This window comes from Macaca fascicularis, chromosome 18 (assembly GCF_037993035.2).
Source record: "Macaca fascicularis isolate 582-1 chromosome 18, T2T-MFA8v1.1".
In the NCBI taxonomy this organism is placed as follows: Eukaryota; Metazoa; Chordata; class Mammalia; order Primates; family Cercopithecidae; genus Macaca; species Macaca fascicularis.
The window spans coordinates 57418302-57436159 of record NC_088392.1 but is presented as its reverse complement, the minus strand read 5'-3'; the positions used below and the strand labels follow the sequence as shown (position 1 = coordinate 57436159).

Here is a 17858-nt window from a genome sequence, read left to right as displayed (position 1 = left end):
AGTTGGAAAAGTCAGAGACTGAGAAAGAACTCTAAATTCCTTGAGCAGGAAGAGGCTGCTGGAATCATCACTTCTTTCCTTGCCCAGAACCTGCTAAAAAGTCAGATTGTAAAGAACAGAGTGTGTGCACCTGTGTATTAGTCGGGGAAGATTGTAAATACTTTAGGGATAGGCTGGAGTATCCCAACAACTCTGTAGATGAGTCATTCAGACAAAATTTTTGATCCATCTGTTGGAACATCACACCAGATCATGTGAACCGTGTGAAATGAACAGTGCAAAGACAAGGCAGGATTCCTGCTCTCTGCTCTTGGACAGCTTAGAAAGACAAATATGAAAAAGGAAGTAATAAAACTTTTAAACACACACAACTCCAACCTAATAAAATCTGCATGGAATCCAGGATCAAAGTTTTGTTATAATCTCACACAAAGGTTATGTAGTAGACAAAATCTCAGGGACTAATCTACGTTATGAGTCCTCTTCTCACACTCATTTCTCCTATATTTATTCAGTCTGGGTTTTGACATTAAGATGTGAGATTCACATTGCCCTGCATTTTTTTTTTTCTAAAATGTATATTTCATTCTGGTCTTTGCACGTGAGATTAAGAGGAATCAGGAAGATAAGGCCATGAAAAATTGGGGGAAAAGTAAACAAAATATAAGAGAAATTTAAGAATTTTTAAGTCTACAGATGTAGGTCATTATGGGATTTCAAAGAAAGAGACACACGTATACATTGAGAATAGCACGTGAAAGTTGCCCCTCCTACAAAAAATAATGGGGGAAATACACTTTCAACTAAGTAGTCAAGCTGAGTGCAACGTGCAAATCCTTCTTAAATTCTGAAACACACACACACGCACACACACTTACTTGAGCAGCAGCTTTGTAAAGTATCATTTTAAAAGCAAATTCTTCCCTGGAGAAAACTTACTGCCAAAGCATCTGGACTATCCTTCTAGAAGGCATTTAACAAGTTACTATTACTTCAGAGACTCACCAGGGTACACTGGCTTCAAAATGTATTTAAATTTTCTTTGGAAAAACACATATCAGACCTCTCATAGCCATTGGAGAAGAAGGGTAAGTCAGGATCAGGAACAGTTCTAGCTACAACTTCACTTCTTTAGGAATAAAATAATTGTTTTCCGATTTCATTAACTTTATGTGTTCTTGGAACACAGCCCAAGGTAGTCCCTGAAAGACAGGTGTTGCTGAAGTGTTTTTCTACTACTAAAAGAGCAAAATAAATTTGGCAAAGATAGTTCATATCAAGAATAAACAGGTCTTTGAATAAATGGGCTGGCACAACAGCCTGGAAGAAAATAAAAATCTTACATCATATGCAAAAATTAATTCCAGATGGATTAAAAACAAAAAAATTAATCTTCCTAGAAAATCTTAGAGACCACATGTACAATCTAGGTGTCAGGGAAACTTTCTTAGACAAGATTGAAAACAGGAACAACAGACTTCTCTGTACATGTGAAAATTTAAAACTCTCAAATGGAAAAATGTATATTAGGTCATTTGATAGCAAAAATGTAAATAAGAGAAAAGATTTCCATTATATACAAACAGCATCTAGAAATTGACAAGAACAAGCCGACAACAGAAAAACCAACAGAAAGTATGATTTTAATCCATAGAAGAGCAGGTCCAAGTGGTGAACAGATACACAAAAAGAGAGCCCCCAAAATCACCGATAGTCAGGGAAATGCAAATTAACACAGCAATAAGATCTTTATATCCATTACGCTGGCGAATTTTTTTTAAAACATTATAATAACTATGGTTGACACAGATTTGGAGGAATGGTATTCTCACACATCCATGATAGAAATGAGAATTGCTATGGACTTTTTGGATAGCATTCTGGCAGAATCTATTAAATCAACTCCACTTCTGTGAACTGAGTTTTATTGGGATGCTAGACAATCATATTTCCCCTACATTTTTTTTTCCTAAAATTATTTAGTTTGGGTAGCTGCATAGGAAATGAAAAGAATCAGGAAAACAATGTTATCAAAAATGTTTTGGAGAAGTGAAACTTATTGGAAATCACAGAATTCTACAGAAACCATGAACAAATTAATGATATGTACAGGAAAGTTTAGTGAAGTATAATTCACAGAGGCCAATGAAAGGAAACAAATTGAACTCCTGTCAATAAAAGAATGAGTATTTTCACATCATGGGATATTACGCAGTTGTTATGAATTTCAATTATACCGGGTGATTTAGAAAGATTCCCATGAGTGATATAAGCAAGAGGCCAAAAAGTATTTGTCATATAATCCAATTTTTATGGAACAATGACAGAATTCTTCATGTCTGTATGTATATGTAATAGTGATGTAGGATTCCATTAGTATGAAGAAGATAGGAATAATATGCACTGGACTGTTAGAGTGGATTACGTTTGGATTATGTAGGTAGGCAGGGTTGGAGGAATGGGGTCTGTTATGAAGGAAGAAAGTTTGTTAAAAAAGTAGCTAAAATGCCACTATTATGTAAAATTTTGTGTGTATGTGTGTAGAGAGAGAGAGTGTGTGTGTGTGTGTGTGCAGAGAAAGAACAGAGAATGAATCACAATGTTGGTGGTTATCCCAAGACTTCAGAATACCTTTATTTTTAAATATTTTTAGGTATTCAAATTCTTCACAATACATATGTTTACAATCAGAGGGGAATGAAGACTACAAATAGTATTTATACTTAGTTCATACACTTCCTCCCTCCCAACTCTGTGGTCTCTGCTTAGCATGAAATTCTCCTCTGATAACACACAGGATTCAATTGTACACAATCTACTCAGATACGTATCTTCCCAGTCGAGTCAAGGGGGAAAAAAAAGAAACAGAAGATGGGGGAGGGGTGAGTAAAATTCACAGTCTACCTGATCTACTATAAAGTTAATTTGAAGCTTCTTTGGTTTGGCAGTAAAAGATTCTCTTAAAGCTATCTTGTTATTTCACTTTTAGCAACTGTCACCTCAACACTCTGATAAATACAACTATTTATAGAGTCCTCAGGTGCTAAATTGGCAGAGTGATATGTACTTTATTTTTCATTATTTTATTTTTTTAATTATACTTTAAGTTCTAGGGTACATGTGCACAACGTGCAGGTTTGTTACATATGTATACATGTGTCCTGTTGGTGATATGTACTTTATTACCCATCGACCCCTGGATCTATGTCCAGAGAGAAGTAAACTGGACTTTTAATTTATCTTCTTCTTAGTCATTACAGTGAAGTCAATATTTACACAGATATTCAATAGAAAAAAATGAAATGACTTTCAAACTATCACCTGTGCTTCTCCCCATATCTGGAAGTGATCTGTGAATTTCTATTATTTATTCACTAGTGTCCGTACATAGATACTAAACTTCAACAGACTCCGAAGTTGTTGTCGTCTATCTCTTATCTAATTATTCCAAATGTGGCACTTCAGTTTATGTATTACATGTAAAAATAATTAAATATTTTTACAAACATGTCCATTTACTTATTAGTATTTAAAGCCAAAAAATGACAATCATTCATCAGCTTTGTTTCACGCAATGCACAGGAATTTATCAACAATGAAGTATCTTTGGGGAACTCTGCATGAATGGGACACAAATATAACTATATTTGTGAACACACAACATGGTTTTACCAAGATTTTCATGAGACTATTTGATTTCATACAATGCAAGGGGATTCTTTCAGAGGACAGTTGCAATACAAGAGTGAACATATCATATTTAAATCCAATATCCAGGTTGGTTAAGAAAAGTAAATGAATCACAATTATTCAATTTCAAAACCAGAGGTAATAGCTATTAGTAGTTATGAACTGCTGAAGACAAATAAGTTAAAAAGTGATTAACCCACATGAAACCGAAACATTATTTATAAACATCCCATAGAAAACTAAGAAAAACGTACAGGAGGATATTTTATTACAGAAGATTTGAAAAAAAAAAAAAACTCTAGCAAAAGAAATTTAACAAAGAGCTCAGGAAATTCACAAACAAAATATGATATTATTGAAGCTAAAGCTATTCTACTATCAAGCAAAGAAATACAACGTTTTAATTATCTAAACTAGCAAAGGCCAAAAAAAAAAAATGATATTCAATGATATACAGAGTCATGAGCTTACTCATCCACTGCTGAAGGTAGGATCTCTTCTGGATGCAATTTACCAATACATACCAACAATCCAAAAATAACGAATTTTAAACAATCATCCCACTTCCAGGAACCCCAAATAATAAAATGATGTAAAACTGGCAAATTTAAGTAAAAAGTCTCAAAAACAGGACACTCAAAACAACTAATGTCTCACAACAGTCAAATAAATAATAGTTGATTGGTAATAACAGAATTCCATTGAGTCACAAAAAGTCTATTTCCAAAGAATATTAATAATGAAGGAAAAGGCTCATGATCTAATGTAAATGTTAACAAGCAGTTTTATATATAATTTGGTCCCATTTGTAAATGTGTTCTTGATTTACATCCCATGCCTGCATAATAGCAAAATGTTGGTCATGGTTATTTAACAAGTTATACAATATCTGGAATTAAAACTGATGTTCATTTTTTGTCTTTCCTTGTCTATATTTTACAAGCTGTCTATAATGGTAATATTTTTGGGGAGAAGAGTAAATATTATTTTTTAAACACAAACATAAAGTCTCTCTGACAAAAGGAATAGCGCAGGAAAAAAAAAAGCACCTCTAAAAAAACTGGACAACTAGGCTGGGCAGTGGCATGCCTGTAATCCCAGCTACTTGAGAGTTTGAGGCAGGACAGCATGAGTCCAGGAGTTTGAGACTGCAGTGTGCCATAACCGCACCTGTCAATAGCTACTGCACTCCAGCCTGGGCAGCACAGCAAGACCCCATCTCTATTTTTTTTTTTTTAAATGAACTACTATTATCATTGTGTGTATCAAATCAGGTTGGGTGTGATGGCTAGCACCTGTAATCCCAGCATTGTGGGAGGCCAAGGTGGGAAGATCCCTTGAGCTGAGGAAGTCAAGACCAGCCTGGGCAATACAGCGAGACCCTGTCCTTACTAGTAAAATAAGTGGCTGGGCATAATGACTCATGTCTGTAATCCCAGCACTTTGGGAGGCCAAGGCGGGAGGGTCACTTGAGGTCAGGAGATTGAGACCAGCCTGGTCAACACGGTGAAAATACAAAATTAGCCAGGCATGGTGGCTCATGCCTGTAATCCCAGCTACTCCGGAGATGTCAAGGAGTTAGGGCCCAATGCATGGCTATTTTAATAAGTTTGTTAGTAGGAAAAAAAAAGTGAAGAAAGGCATCACAGCAACAATCTAGATGGCAAAGGCTGCTAAGTGGATCCCAATATCCAATGCCCCCTTCTCCTGCAGTAGGAAGCTCTGGGCATTATGCCCAGTTAAAAGACTTCAGCTTCTGCCTTCCTGTACTCCCATATAGGACTGTTGAAGTGCTGACCAAATGAGATGTAAGTGAACTGCTGTGCAGGACAAGTGGTAAGACATAGCCTTTTGCCTTTCTTGTTGTATGGGACGTAGACATGACAGCTAGAGCTCCAGCAACCATCTAGGACCATGAAGTTTTGAGAGTGAAAACTACTTGCAGAAGACGACAGAGCAGAAAGAAAGAGTCTAGATTCTTCATTCTGTGGAACTGCTCTATCAGTCCTGGACTACATATCTTCAGACTACCTCTATATGAAAACAAAACAAAATAAACTCTCAATGTTGTATAAGCTGCTATTGTTTTTTCATCTATCGTACATACAACTGAAATTAACCTTAACTGATGTCCCTGGCCATAATGAGGCTCTGAAGATTCCCTCTGATCCTATCTCCTCTTAGTGGCTGACTTCCTCTTAACTGGCCAAAGACAGGACCAAAATAAACAGAAAAAAATAAGAGTAGAATATCTTAATAAAGCTTTTGGTTACTTGTTATTTATTTTTAAATAAGTAATCTGAACCTCCTAAAGTGCATGCTCTCTCTCTCTCTCTCATGCTCTGTCTCTCTCTCGACACAACCAATTAAATAGTTTTTAACTTGGGTCTAGTGCTTGATTGATTTTGTGGGTCAGTGATCCAAAGGTAAAAAATGAATCTTGCATTATTTTAAAAACCTAAAGCAGGCTAAAAATGAAGATCTAGGAGCATAAACTACCGGGGACCAGAAATGACAATGTTAGTTTTTTTATTCAAACCAACCCTTACTTGCCCATTGCTGCTAAAAGAAGAGAGCAGCAATCCAAAATGAGAATCAATCATGGAATTTAGCATCTGCACAGACAGCTGTTCTGGGGGTATTCAAGTGGGCCTCCTCAGGTATTTCACTAACCTTTTCTTTAGTGGATGACAGACTCTATTATGACGAGTGCTTTCTAATTACCTAATAGTAACAGATATGTTTTAAAATTTTTAAAATAAACATTTACCTTTTTTCTGGTACTTTTAGATATTTAAACTCTAGTTTCCTGCTAGGAAGGCAAATTTTCATTTCTAACATCCTAAAGTCTGATAATTGAGAAAACTGTCATCTTATTTTAAAAAAAAAAAGTCTGACCAAGGAAATTTTTCTCTACTAGTTGGAGAAAAAACAACAGAACACAACTCATTTTAAATCTTCCCAGGGACACTTACATAAGCACTGCTCAGAGACAGTTACATTCCTCTGAACACTATCACCAAGCTTAATCATAACAATTTACTATGTATGTTAAATATTAACTAAAATGTCTTCATAACTATAAAGAATTCATATTGTATTTTAAGCTCAATAACTTGGGATTTATTAAACAACCATAAGGTCATCAAAGCCCACGTGGTATTCAAATACTTCAAACTAGGTTAACAATGAGCAGAATCAATTAAAATAACTTGCCCTGTAATTGTAAAGCAATTCATCCACAGAACTGGAAAGGAGCTTGGGAATACTGTTTTTTTCTTCTTTTACCACCATGTAATGCTCCCGCACAGCATAAAAGGAAACTCATTGTCTGGGATTCAGACACTACTTTTTCAAGTCAAACTTGGGGCTATTCTAGGAAGATGACAACTGTACCAAATTAGCAGTTGTAGTTTTGTAACATTATTTGAACCAAATGGCTTGTTTGCTTAGAAGTAAAATTCGTGGAGCCCAGAGATGAGATATAGATAAATAGTTAGCTGACTATGCCATCAGGTCTTTGTTAAGAACTGACGAGTTTCTAAGATATACTGCATTTTAGTCCACATACTCAAGAGTCATATGAAGAGCATGATAATACCAAAGATTAAAAATTCAGTGACATGGCAACACATAATATGTAAAGGAGGCATCTTAACTTCAGAATGAAAAGAACTAGCAAAAAAGTGAAAAATCGAAAAATAAGCTGTACTTTCCAGAAATACTTTATTTATGGATAACTAATGACCCTAAGAATCATTATTTTATAAATCACGATAGTCTCTGTTTTTCCTTCTGCTAATACTAAGACCTGCCATCTTAGTTCCAATTTATATATTTAAAAATATAAAATGTCACCTCAAATCAAACAAAAGTGACATTCTATTTCAGATTTGCAGAGCTCATACACTGCTGTAGTAATACAGATATCTCGGGCCTGATAATTTTTAGTACCGAGATTTGCTCATTCATTTATTAAATGTTTATCAGGTGTGTCCTACGTGCCAGGCATTGTGCTAAGAGCTGAGAAATCGCAAAAATAATTTTAGATGCCTTTAACCTGAAATTCAAGTAAGCAATTCTTATGAAACTGGGAGTAGGGGTACAGCAGGGTGGTAGAGGAGGCTTTTTTTTTTTTTTTTTTCCTTTTCTTTGAGACGGAGCCTTGCTCTGTCGCCCAGGCTGGAGTGCAGTGGCGCGATCTTGGCTCACTACAAGGTCCGCCTCTGGGGTTCATGCCATTCTCTCGCCTCAGCCTCCCGAGTAGCTGGGACTACAGGCGCCCACCACTACACCCGGCTAATTTTTTCTGTATTTTTTAGTAGAGACAGGGTTTCACCGTGTTAGCCAGGATGGTCTCGATCTCCTGACCTTGTGATCCGCTGCCTGGGCCTCCCAAAGTGCTGGGATTACAGGCGTGAGCCACGGCACCTGGGCTAGGGGAGGCTTTTCATGCGGAAAGGTCTAAAAGAATTCATCCTGCCAGGGGTGTTGGCTCATACCTGTAATCCCAGCACTTTGGGAGATCAAAGCAGGCAGATAGCTCTATCTCAGGAGTTCAAGACCAGGCTGGGCAACATGGCAAAACCCCATTTCCATAAAAAATACAAAAATTAGCTGGGTGTGGTAGCAAGTGCCTGTAGTTCCAGTTACTCAGGAAGCTGAGGTGGGAGGATCACTTGAGCCTGGGAGTTCAAGGCTGCAGTGAGCCATGATCGCACCACCGCACTCCAATCTGAGGGACAGAGCAAGATTCTGTCTCACAAAATAAATAAATAAATAATATTTTAGCAGGTATTTATATTTTACAAAAACTACATAAACCAGAAATAAAAGTTACTTTTCCCATGGCATATCATAGCTGGTGTTCTTAAGATTGACAGTCCTGCTGAAGATGAGTGGGGAGTTTAGGAGTCTTCCTAGAACCAGCAGCTCAGTAAGTGAAAAGACAGATACCTCAGGAATCTCAAACAAAAATAAACGAGTTTACAAGCTGGTCCACAAGAACTTGCTATTTCAGTAAGGCAGCCAATGAGTGAAAGAGACTAAAATACTCCCTCTTTAAACTATAATGCAGTTGATCACAACAGTCAAACCAGTTTTCCTTTTAGAAATGAACTGAGTGTCTTAAGGTTTTTACCGACAATGTGGACGCTCATTTCAGTTAAGACTTATTCCCTTTGGATATATACCTAAGTAGTAGGATTGCTGAGTCACAAGATAATTCTATTTTGAATTTTTGGAGGAACCTCCATACTGTTTTCCATTATGACTTTATTAATTGAAATTTACACTCTTACATTCCCACCAACAGTATGTCAAGGTTCCCTTTTCTCCACATCTTTGCCAACATTACCTTTTGTCTTTTGGATATCTTGTCTTTTTGCCATTCTATCTAGAGTAACATGAGCTCTCACTGCGATTTCGATTTGCCATCCCTGATTAATGACGGATGTTGACCATTTTTTTCATATACCTATAAGCCATTTGTTTGTCTTCTTTTGAGAAATGCCTATTAAGGCCTTTTGCCCATTTTAAATAGGATTATTTGTCTTTTTGCTATGGAGTTGAGTTCCCCGTACTCTGGATATGAACACTCAGATACACAGTGTGCAAATATTTTCTCCTATTCTGCAAGTTGACTTTTTGCTCTGTTGTTTCCTTTGTCATGCAGAAGCCTTTTAGTTTGATGTAATCCCATTTGCCTATGTTTGCTTCTGTTACCTATATATTTAGGTCTTATCCAAAAAATCCTTGCCTAGTCCAACGTCATAAAGTGTTTCTACTATGTTTTCTTCCATGAGTAGTTTCATAGTTTCTGGTCTAACATTTAAGTCTTTAATCCATTTGGAGTTGATTTTTATATATGGCATTAAATAGGGGTTCAGTAATAGATGATAGATAGCGGTCCAGCAATCCCACTACGGAGTATATATAAAAAGGACATGAAATCAGCATGTAGTGAATATAACAGTGGCTACCAGAGACTGGGGAGGGCAGAGAAAAGCAGGGCAATTGGGGGAGGGTGGCCATTGGGTACAATGTTACAATTAAATGAAAGGAAGAATAAGTGGGGTGACTACAGTCAACAATAGGGTATTGTGTATCTCAATTTAAGTGGAAGAGAGGATTTTATATGTTCCTACCACAAAAAAAAGATAAATATTTGAGGTGATGGATAGGCTAATTAGCCTTATTTGATCATTACATAATGTGTACATATATTGAAACACCACATTGTACTCCATAAATATGTATTAATGATTGTGTCAATTAAAAAGTTATACTTTTTAACTAGAATATGTAAATATTCACCTTACATTCAAGATACTTGCTTTCCTTTCTAAATAGATATTACAGTACTGTTCTCTGGAAAAAAAAATAAGACTTTCAAAACAGCCATCTTACTTGAAAAAAAAGACACTGGAAGAGAGCTATCTGCAAATCTTGTCCTGTGGGTCTATGTTTGTCACTGTCCACTGCCTGCTACAATGTCCTCTCTTGTTCTTTTCTCATCATTTTTAGGCACAGCCAATAGTCAGAATAGGTGAAAACTGAAAGAAAGTGAAAGTATACCATGTATCAATGAATATTAAAGACACTTTTTAAAATCACTCACTTTATGTATAATATTATAGTAGGCACCTCTTTCCTGTAAACCATTATACAACTATAGTTACAAACAAATGATCATCCATCAGTGAATATAATGATGAGTACATGGTAAAAAAAAAAAAAAAAAAAAAACCAAGGCTGGGTGCGGTGGCTCATGACTGTAACCCCAGTACTTTGGGAAGCCAAGGCGGACAGATCATTTGAGGTCAGGAGTTCAAGACCAGCCTGGCCAAAATGGTGAAACCCCATCTCTACTAAAAATACAAAAATTAGTTGGGCATGGTGGTGCATGCCTGTAATCCCAGCTACTCGGGAGGCTGAAGCAGGAGAATTGCTTGAGCCCAGGAGAAGGAAGTTATAGTGAGCCAAGACTGAGCCGCTGCACTCCAGGCTGTGCGACACAGAAAGAAAAAAAAAAGATACAAGTGTCTAAGCTCATTGTTTTGGTACCATTTGGTAAAACTCACCTGTGATTCTGGATTAAATTAAAAGTTCCTGGCCTAATGTGGTGGCTCAGGCCTATACAGTCCCAGGTACCTGAGAGGCTGACACCAGAGGATCAGCTGAGCCCAGGAGTTTGAGGGCAACCTGAGCAACATAACGTGAACCCATCCCTTTTTTTTAAAAAAAGAAAAGTTCCTTTCCTAACTCTTCCAGTCCCTCCGAAGGCCAATCTTGGTTAGATTAGTCAGCTTATAACACTTTCTGTCTGATAAAGACCTTTTGCCACCTTTTTATAACCTGTGGATTACTACATCAGTAACCTGGAATACTCAAATGGAAACACTCAAGTCACCCAGAGCATTTCTCTCAGCTTCTTCTTCTGTACAAAGACAATAAAAGCTGCTGCTGCCTGAATGATATGCTATACTCTGAAGCCTCCCTCAACTGATCTGTAGCTCTACCACAGCTATCTCACACATGTATCTGACATATAATACTGCATTTAATTCCGATAATAAGTAGATACACAAGAATGTAAGCTCCACAAAAACAGACATTTCTGTCTGATTTGTTCAGTGCTGTAGTCCCAACACCTGTAACAGCGCTTGTCGCATAGTAGGGGCTTAATAAGTGTTAGCTGACTTAATAAACAATTTACTGAATGAAGAATATGGGCAAGTATAATGTCCAATTTTTCTACATGGGAAAACTACAAATCAAAGGGGTTGCAAGACCTGACCAAGATCACATGACTATGAAATGGCAGTACCTCTAACAGAACGAAGGTCTCTTGGCTCCAAATCCAGCATTCTTTAAACTACCATTCCCCCCACCCTGGCCATGTGTACTCTCTTAAAATACAGAAGGCCAGGAGAAATGAAGCCACAAGATAAACACAGAACACCTTCCAAGAGCAAAAGTAAGTTACTTTGGGAAAAAGAAAAGAAAAGAAAAAGACATCAATTACAAAGTAGATTTTGAGAACTTACATCAATTTCAGTGATAAAACATGGATCCGAGAAAGACCTTTGACATTTACAGACACTTGGAGCCTCCCTGGGGCCTAAGTGTCCATGCTTTTGCTCCTAGAGGCCGGTAAATGATAAAGCTGCAGAAGTCTCCGAGTGTAAAGCAAGGACCAAAGTTCCCACAGTCCCAACAAATCCGGGACTTAGAATCCGATGTGATTCCTACACACAGGACAAAGACACGGTCACTGCTCCTGTTCTACCTACTTAGTGGTCTCCTACCCCTACTACCTTCTGTTCTTCTCTCTCCCTGCCTTTCCATACAGCCTTGGTCTTCCTTTTCCTTTCAGCAAACAGGGCCATTAATACATCTTTTACTGTGCTAGACCAGCATTCTTTAAACTGGGATACATGTCTGAGGCAAAGCTAATGCTTCCCAAGGGTCTCATCATCCCAACTGTAAAGGAATCAGTTTCTATATTCGAAATTTCCAAAAGTACTCTTGTTTAAAAATTAATGGGCTTGGGTCCACGATTGTATTGGACATCCATCCAGTGATGACCTTCACTGTGATGGAAGGAAGCTGTCATTCACCATCTCCCCTTCACAATGGTTCTTCAACCACTTTACAAAAGTAATGCACCTGTATTACTTTCTCTACATCTTTCTAAGATGCACTGCCCAAGGGTGCAAAGACCTTGGGTAGAGAACCAAACAAAGGAACAAAAATATTCACTCATGTTGCAGGGTGAAAGCCTCTAGTATTTAGGTAACAACTATTTCTGTTAAGTCAGGTTACTTCCAATTCTTTGTTTTAAAAAACAACCAGAAATCATTAAATGTGGAAAGTCTTATGATCAAAATAAATATGAAATACTGGATTTCAATCTATATACTTTTTTTTTAAGTTACAGAGAGTATGGCAGAGTGATCAATAGAACACTTTCAAGCATAAAAATATATTACACTGAGAGAGAATTCTATACAGTGGAAGGGAAATGGAGTAAGAATTTAAAGAGATAAAGAAAAGATGTAAAATGTTTAACTTTCAAAAGATTGATTCTTGAATCTCATGAATTTTTTAAACAAATGATATTGGAAATCAAATATATATTTTACTAGAGTTTTTAGAATGATGTAACACTTTAAAATATTAACAGTTACAATATGCTGAGAAATTACATCCCCTGGAAGTATTTAAACTTAGGATCAAAAGTTTTAGCATTTAACTGAAGAATGTGCTTAGGGATAGAGTTTCACCAAATCTTTTACAAGGCACAGAAGCAAAAAGGTTGTAAGAATGGTACTCTAATACAAGCTTTCAGGGTCTATCCAAGATGAAATGAGGAGGAGAGAGAAAATGAACAATTTCCCACCTATCCAGTTTTCAGTGAGGATGGCTGGGGGTGGAGTGAGGATTAGTATTTTCTCCATCCTCTCCTTGGTCCTAAGTACATTTGCTGAACCCAGTTCTACAGCCAACAGTTTATAAGACTGATATCAATCAGTTTAAATATCTGATCTTAACTGTACTGCTGACTGGGCTTAGACCTCAGCTCATGAGATATATCTCATCAAATCTCCCAAGGAGAACTGCTAGAGTACCTTTCCTTCGGTTCTCCAAAAAAACTTATGGGGCAATATTTATAAAGGCTCACTTATTTTGTATTTATCTTATCATACAAAGGCAAATTTCACCATCAAGGATGTAATATTGAACACATCTATCTACCTGGCACTTCAGGAGTGGCACATATAATACAAAGAATTGGAGAGTTCTTTACATATCGTGTAGTGAATATTCTAGGGATGGCGAATGTCCTGAAGAGTCATCTCAACAGACACATCTACATTATTAGGCCCTCGAACCCCAATGTTTTCCTTTTTTTCTCCTGTTCTGTAACCTCTTCTTCCCCACTGCCTCTTGCCTCTTTTCAGCCACTCCTTTGGGAAGCAGAAAGTCGTATATATGATGGATGAGGCCAGCACTTAATTTGGTATCTACATTGTTTTTAAAATACTGACTTTCCAGTCCTCAAGCTCTCAGAGACACAGTGAACCTATTTAGAGCAGATGTCAGAACAACCTCAACCCTTCTCTCCTTTAGCATAAGGAGGTAGCCCAGTTTGAGATAAGAGGTCAGTCTTCAGAGACAGAAGGTCGGCTGGAAATTCCACTCCACCATTTACTAGGTACGAGTGTTCAGGCAAGTCAATTTCTCTGAATCTTAGGTTTCTGAAGTTCTTAAAAATTGTGTTGCTGAGGATTTGAGACAATACATATTATGCATCCAGAAATGTACCAGCCCATAGTAGGCTTTTGATAGTCAATAGTTGTGAAATTAGATTTTTTTAATGTTCTTTAAAAAGTATTTAAAATTAGCCAATCATTTCCTCTTGGCATAATGTCAACTACTGGCATGTTTTTCAATTTTGTTCTAGTCTCTTTAAAAACAAGTGATTTGGAAAATGACTACCTTTCATGTCTAAGTATAGGGTGGGCGTGTGCGATGTAAAATGTACCTGCAGTACTAAAACTGGGGAAAAGGCAAACACAGGATGAGGATAGCACAAAACTTAAGATTTCACCTATAACATTTATAAATATGCCAGCATGTCCTCAACCTGTCCTAAACTGTGTGAAACATGTTTAAAAACATGCACAGAATCTACAATTGACTCTTTTAAAGTCTACCCAAATTCAACTGCTGAAACAACACTTTCCCCAATCAAATTAGTAGAGAATTTTTTTGTAAATACTTAGTATTTTCAGGATGTGGGCAGACTGATACTACCACAATGCTCACGTTGGTGTAAATGAGGATTTCCTTTAGTCGCTAAAGCAATTTGACAATGTGTATCAAGGATTTTAATAGTACTGACATGCGGCCGGGCGCGGTGGCTCAAACCTGTAATCCCAGCACTTTAGGAGGCCGAGACGGGCGGATCACGAGGTCAGGAGATCGAGACCATCCTGGCTAACACGGTGAAACCCCGTCTCTACTAAAAAAAATACAAAAAACTAGCCGGGCGAGGTGGCGGGCGCCTGTGGTCCCAGCTACTCGGGAGGCTGAGGCAGGAGAATGGCGTGAACCCAGGAGGCGGAGCTTGCAGTGAGCTGAGATCCGGCCACTGCACTCCAGCCTGGGCGACAGAGCGAGACTCCGTCTCAAAAAAAAAAAAAAAAAAAAAAAAACAAATAGTACTGACATGCTTGTTCAGCAAAGTAGAAATATATTCTAACCAAAAAACTCCCAGATGTATGTACAAGAGTATTCATTATACCACAATTTTTAATAGCACAAAATGATATAGCTTAATAATGTCCACAATAGGGGCAGAAATTACATGGTATAGCTTAGCCCATGAACTCTTTGGCAGTTATTAAAAATCATGTTAACAAAAATGTTTAAATGAGATGGGACTGTTAAGTGAAAGAAGCAAGTTATAAAGCAGTATCTGGCAATGATTCCAAATGTGTATGTGCCACTATGATTCTCAAGCGGCAATAAGGAAATAAGAGAAATTTACAATGAAGAATTGGAATTACATGTAGTGATCAAAATCCATTCCACAGCTTGAAAGGACACAGTGTTAAGACTCACTACCCACGTCCTCATTTTAGAAAGAAGTGTGGGATGAGTACACTGCTGATTCAGATCCTTTTTATGAATGGCAGGGATAGAAAAGTGGGAAATAAAACTAAAAGTCATGTCTGAAAGTGATATTCCGCCCCTTTAAACTTTCAGTTTAATGAAGCTTTTGAGTGACTTTTATACCACATGCAGCAATGCTCTCTGCCTAGCTACCAAATTTGGCAGTGTGCAGAGATGAGAGAAGGTAGGAAAAGGTAAGACTCACAACCTTCCAATATACACAATTTTGGAGGAGGAAATGAAACGTTGCGAATACACACACACACACCAATTCAGGTCTGCAGATGCTATTTAAAGCACACAACATTTTCCCACCCCCACTCTAAGCACAAACGCCTCAGCACACCACCCGTGTGTCCCGCCCAATCCCCCCCTCCGCTTCAACAGCTACTGTGATCTGCACTTCATCACTAGTTTTAAAACTTCCAGCTTATTTCCGATGCACCCTACTACTACCAACAATCAAACGAGGATAGCAAGCAAGCCAAGGCTGTTTTCCAGCTTTCACGAAGTTGCCTGCATTTATTTTTCACATCAGATATACAAATGTCTAATCAAACCCCACAGATAAGAAACAGAATAAAAACTCCTTTGTATATGTATACATCTCATGTTACCCACTCTTTTACCCTAGGAAACAAGGAGTAACCCTAGTGCCTGTGACTCGAAATGACATCTTTCTGCTTAGTGTTCTCCTGACCTGGCCTGTGCAGCCACAGCTCTGCCTGCCTGTCTGCCAGCCTGGGCCCGGGTACTTCCACAGCTGCCCCACAGCAGGGCAGGCTTCTTTCTGCAAACAGTCTAAAATCGCATGAAGCCAAAGCCCACTGAAGTTATGATGAAAACAAGAGAAGCCCAAACACACCTAAATTGCCACCTTACATGTCATCACTCTCAAACTGAAAGGTGTCTACTTGCTTGACAGTATGCGCAACGATGTGTTTGCAGCTGTCACACCGCAGAATAAACAGTTGGGGGAAGGAGCTGGGTGGGTTTCTGGTGGTCAGTTTCAGGAAATACACCCTTGTTAGTTCTGAGCTCAGGTTCCAAATCAATATGTTTTGGTGATTTATTTTTTTTTTCCAGGCTGGAAATGAGCTAACCTAATGATTAACCTTAAGCATACCATCACTTCTGCTAAAAACATTTTCTACACACAGACCTAAATTACTTTCGGTTGGGTTAAACAAAACAGACAAGCGGTAATACAAGGTCTCTGAGAAATATGATCCTTTTCAATGGTCACCCAGGAGCTTTTCCTCTTAAATCTGTTTGGCGGGGGATGGGGGAGACAGGGAGGAGAGCACCCAAATTAAGATGCCACCCAGAGCACAATGATAGTCTCAAGAAAGTTGCCTAAGATAACTCTTCAGGGTTTCCCTAGTTGAGTAATTCTTGCAGGCGGGTGGGGAGGGATCGCTGGCGTCCAAAATTACGATCTGCAGAGGTCTCCCTATGTTGACTTTTTTTTTTAGGGCGTCCTTTTTAATTACACTGCAAGGACTCTGATTTCCACCTCCCTGTCTGCTGCTGGAGGGAGTTGAGAGCAACGCGCCAGGGCTGCGGCAGCCGCTCCGGCCAACTCCGGCGCTCGGGGGCGGGCAGCCCACTCCCCTCGGGTCCCACCCTCTCCAGCACACGCGCGCACACCCGCGTGGAGACGGCTGTCCTCGCCCGTCTGCCCCGCGCCCCAGCTGGGACTCACCGTTGTCCAACCGCGCGATCTGGGGCAGCCGGTAAGTGCTGACCAGGAGGTCGAGCGGCACGGCCACCGAGCTCCACTTCACATCCTTGAGGCTGCAGCCCAGCGAGGGCGCCGGGTCCATCTCCCCCGCCGCCGCCGGCACCACCCGCGCCTCAGCGGCCGCCGCTGCTGGCGTTCGCGGTCTGGGGCGCGCGGGAGGCGCCGGGCAGCTCCGGCCGCGGGCAGCCGGGGGGCGCGGCGACTGGGGCGGCCCAGAGGGAGGGGACCGGCGCCCGGCTCAGCTGCCGCTGCGGGGCATGGCTGGGGCGCCCCGCGTGCCCTCACGCCCGGAGAAGACTTAGAGCAGCCCCGCGGCTGCGGGCGGCGGCGGCGGCGGCAGCGGCCCGGGTGGCTGCGGCGGCTCCCGCTCCGCCTCCTCCTCTGGCCCTAGGTCTGCAGCTGCGGCGGCCGCCCGCTCGCCTCCTCCTCCTCTTACCCCTCCTTCCCTCCGCCTCGAGCGTGTGAGGAGGAGCCGCGGGTCTGAGAAACGCCATAGCAGCGCTCCCAGCACTGACTAATCAACAAGGTGCGAGCAACGCCTGCGCAGCTCTGGGAGACACCGCCTCCGCCTCCCCGGCGCCGCCTGCTCCGCCCCCCACTCGGCCTCCGCCTCCCGCAGCTCCCGCGGCCGGGCGGGCTCCGCTCGGCGTCAGCTCCCTGGCCGTGGCCGCCAGCGCCCGCGGCTCGGCGCGCTCCGCAAGCTTTAGCTCTCGCTCCCCCGTCCGACCGCTCGGGCGCCCTG

At 40.0% G+C, this 17858-nt stretch overlaps 1 protein-coding gene across 8 annotated transcripts in view; it reads right to left on the bottom strand.

Annotated features, from left to right (window-relative positions):
- GAREM1 (GRB2 associated regulator of MAPK1 subtype 1) overlaps positions 1 to 17632 on the bottom strand; it is a 319538-nt gene extending 301906 nt beyond the window's left edge. For 6 of the 8 annotated variants that reach the window (XM_074022667.1, XM_074022666.1, XM_005586947.4 and 3 more), the window contains exon 1: positions 17078 to 17632. In XM_074022667.1, the coding sequence (XP_073878768.1) occupies positions 17078 to 17198 (121 nt within the window). In that variant the 5' untranslated portion in view covers positions 17199 to 17632. Of the gene's footprint in view, positions 1 to 10098; positions 10245 to 17077 lie in introns of all 8 variants that reach the window. The other 2 variants (XM_045378109.3, XM_074022664.1) reach the window with 1 other exon arrangement.
- Positions 17633 to 17858: the final 226 nt, after the last annotated feature.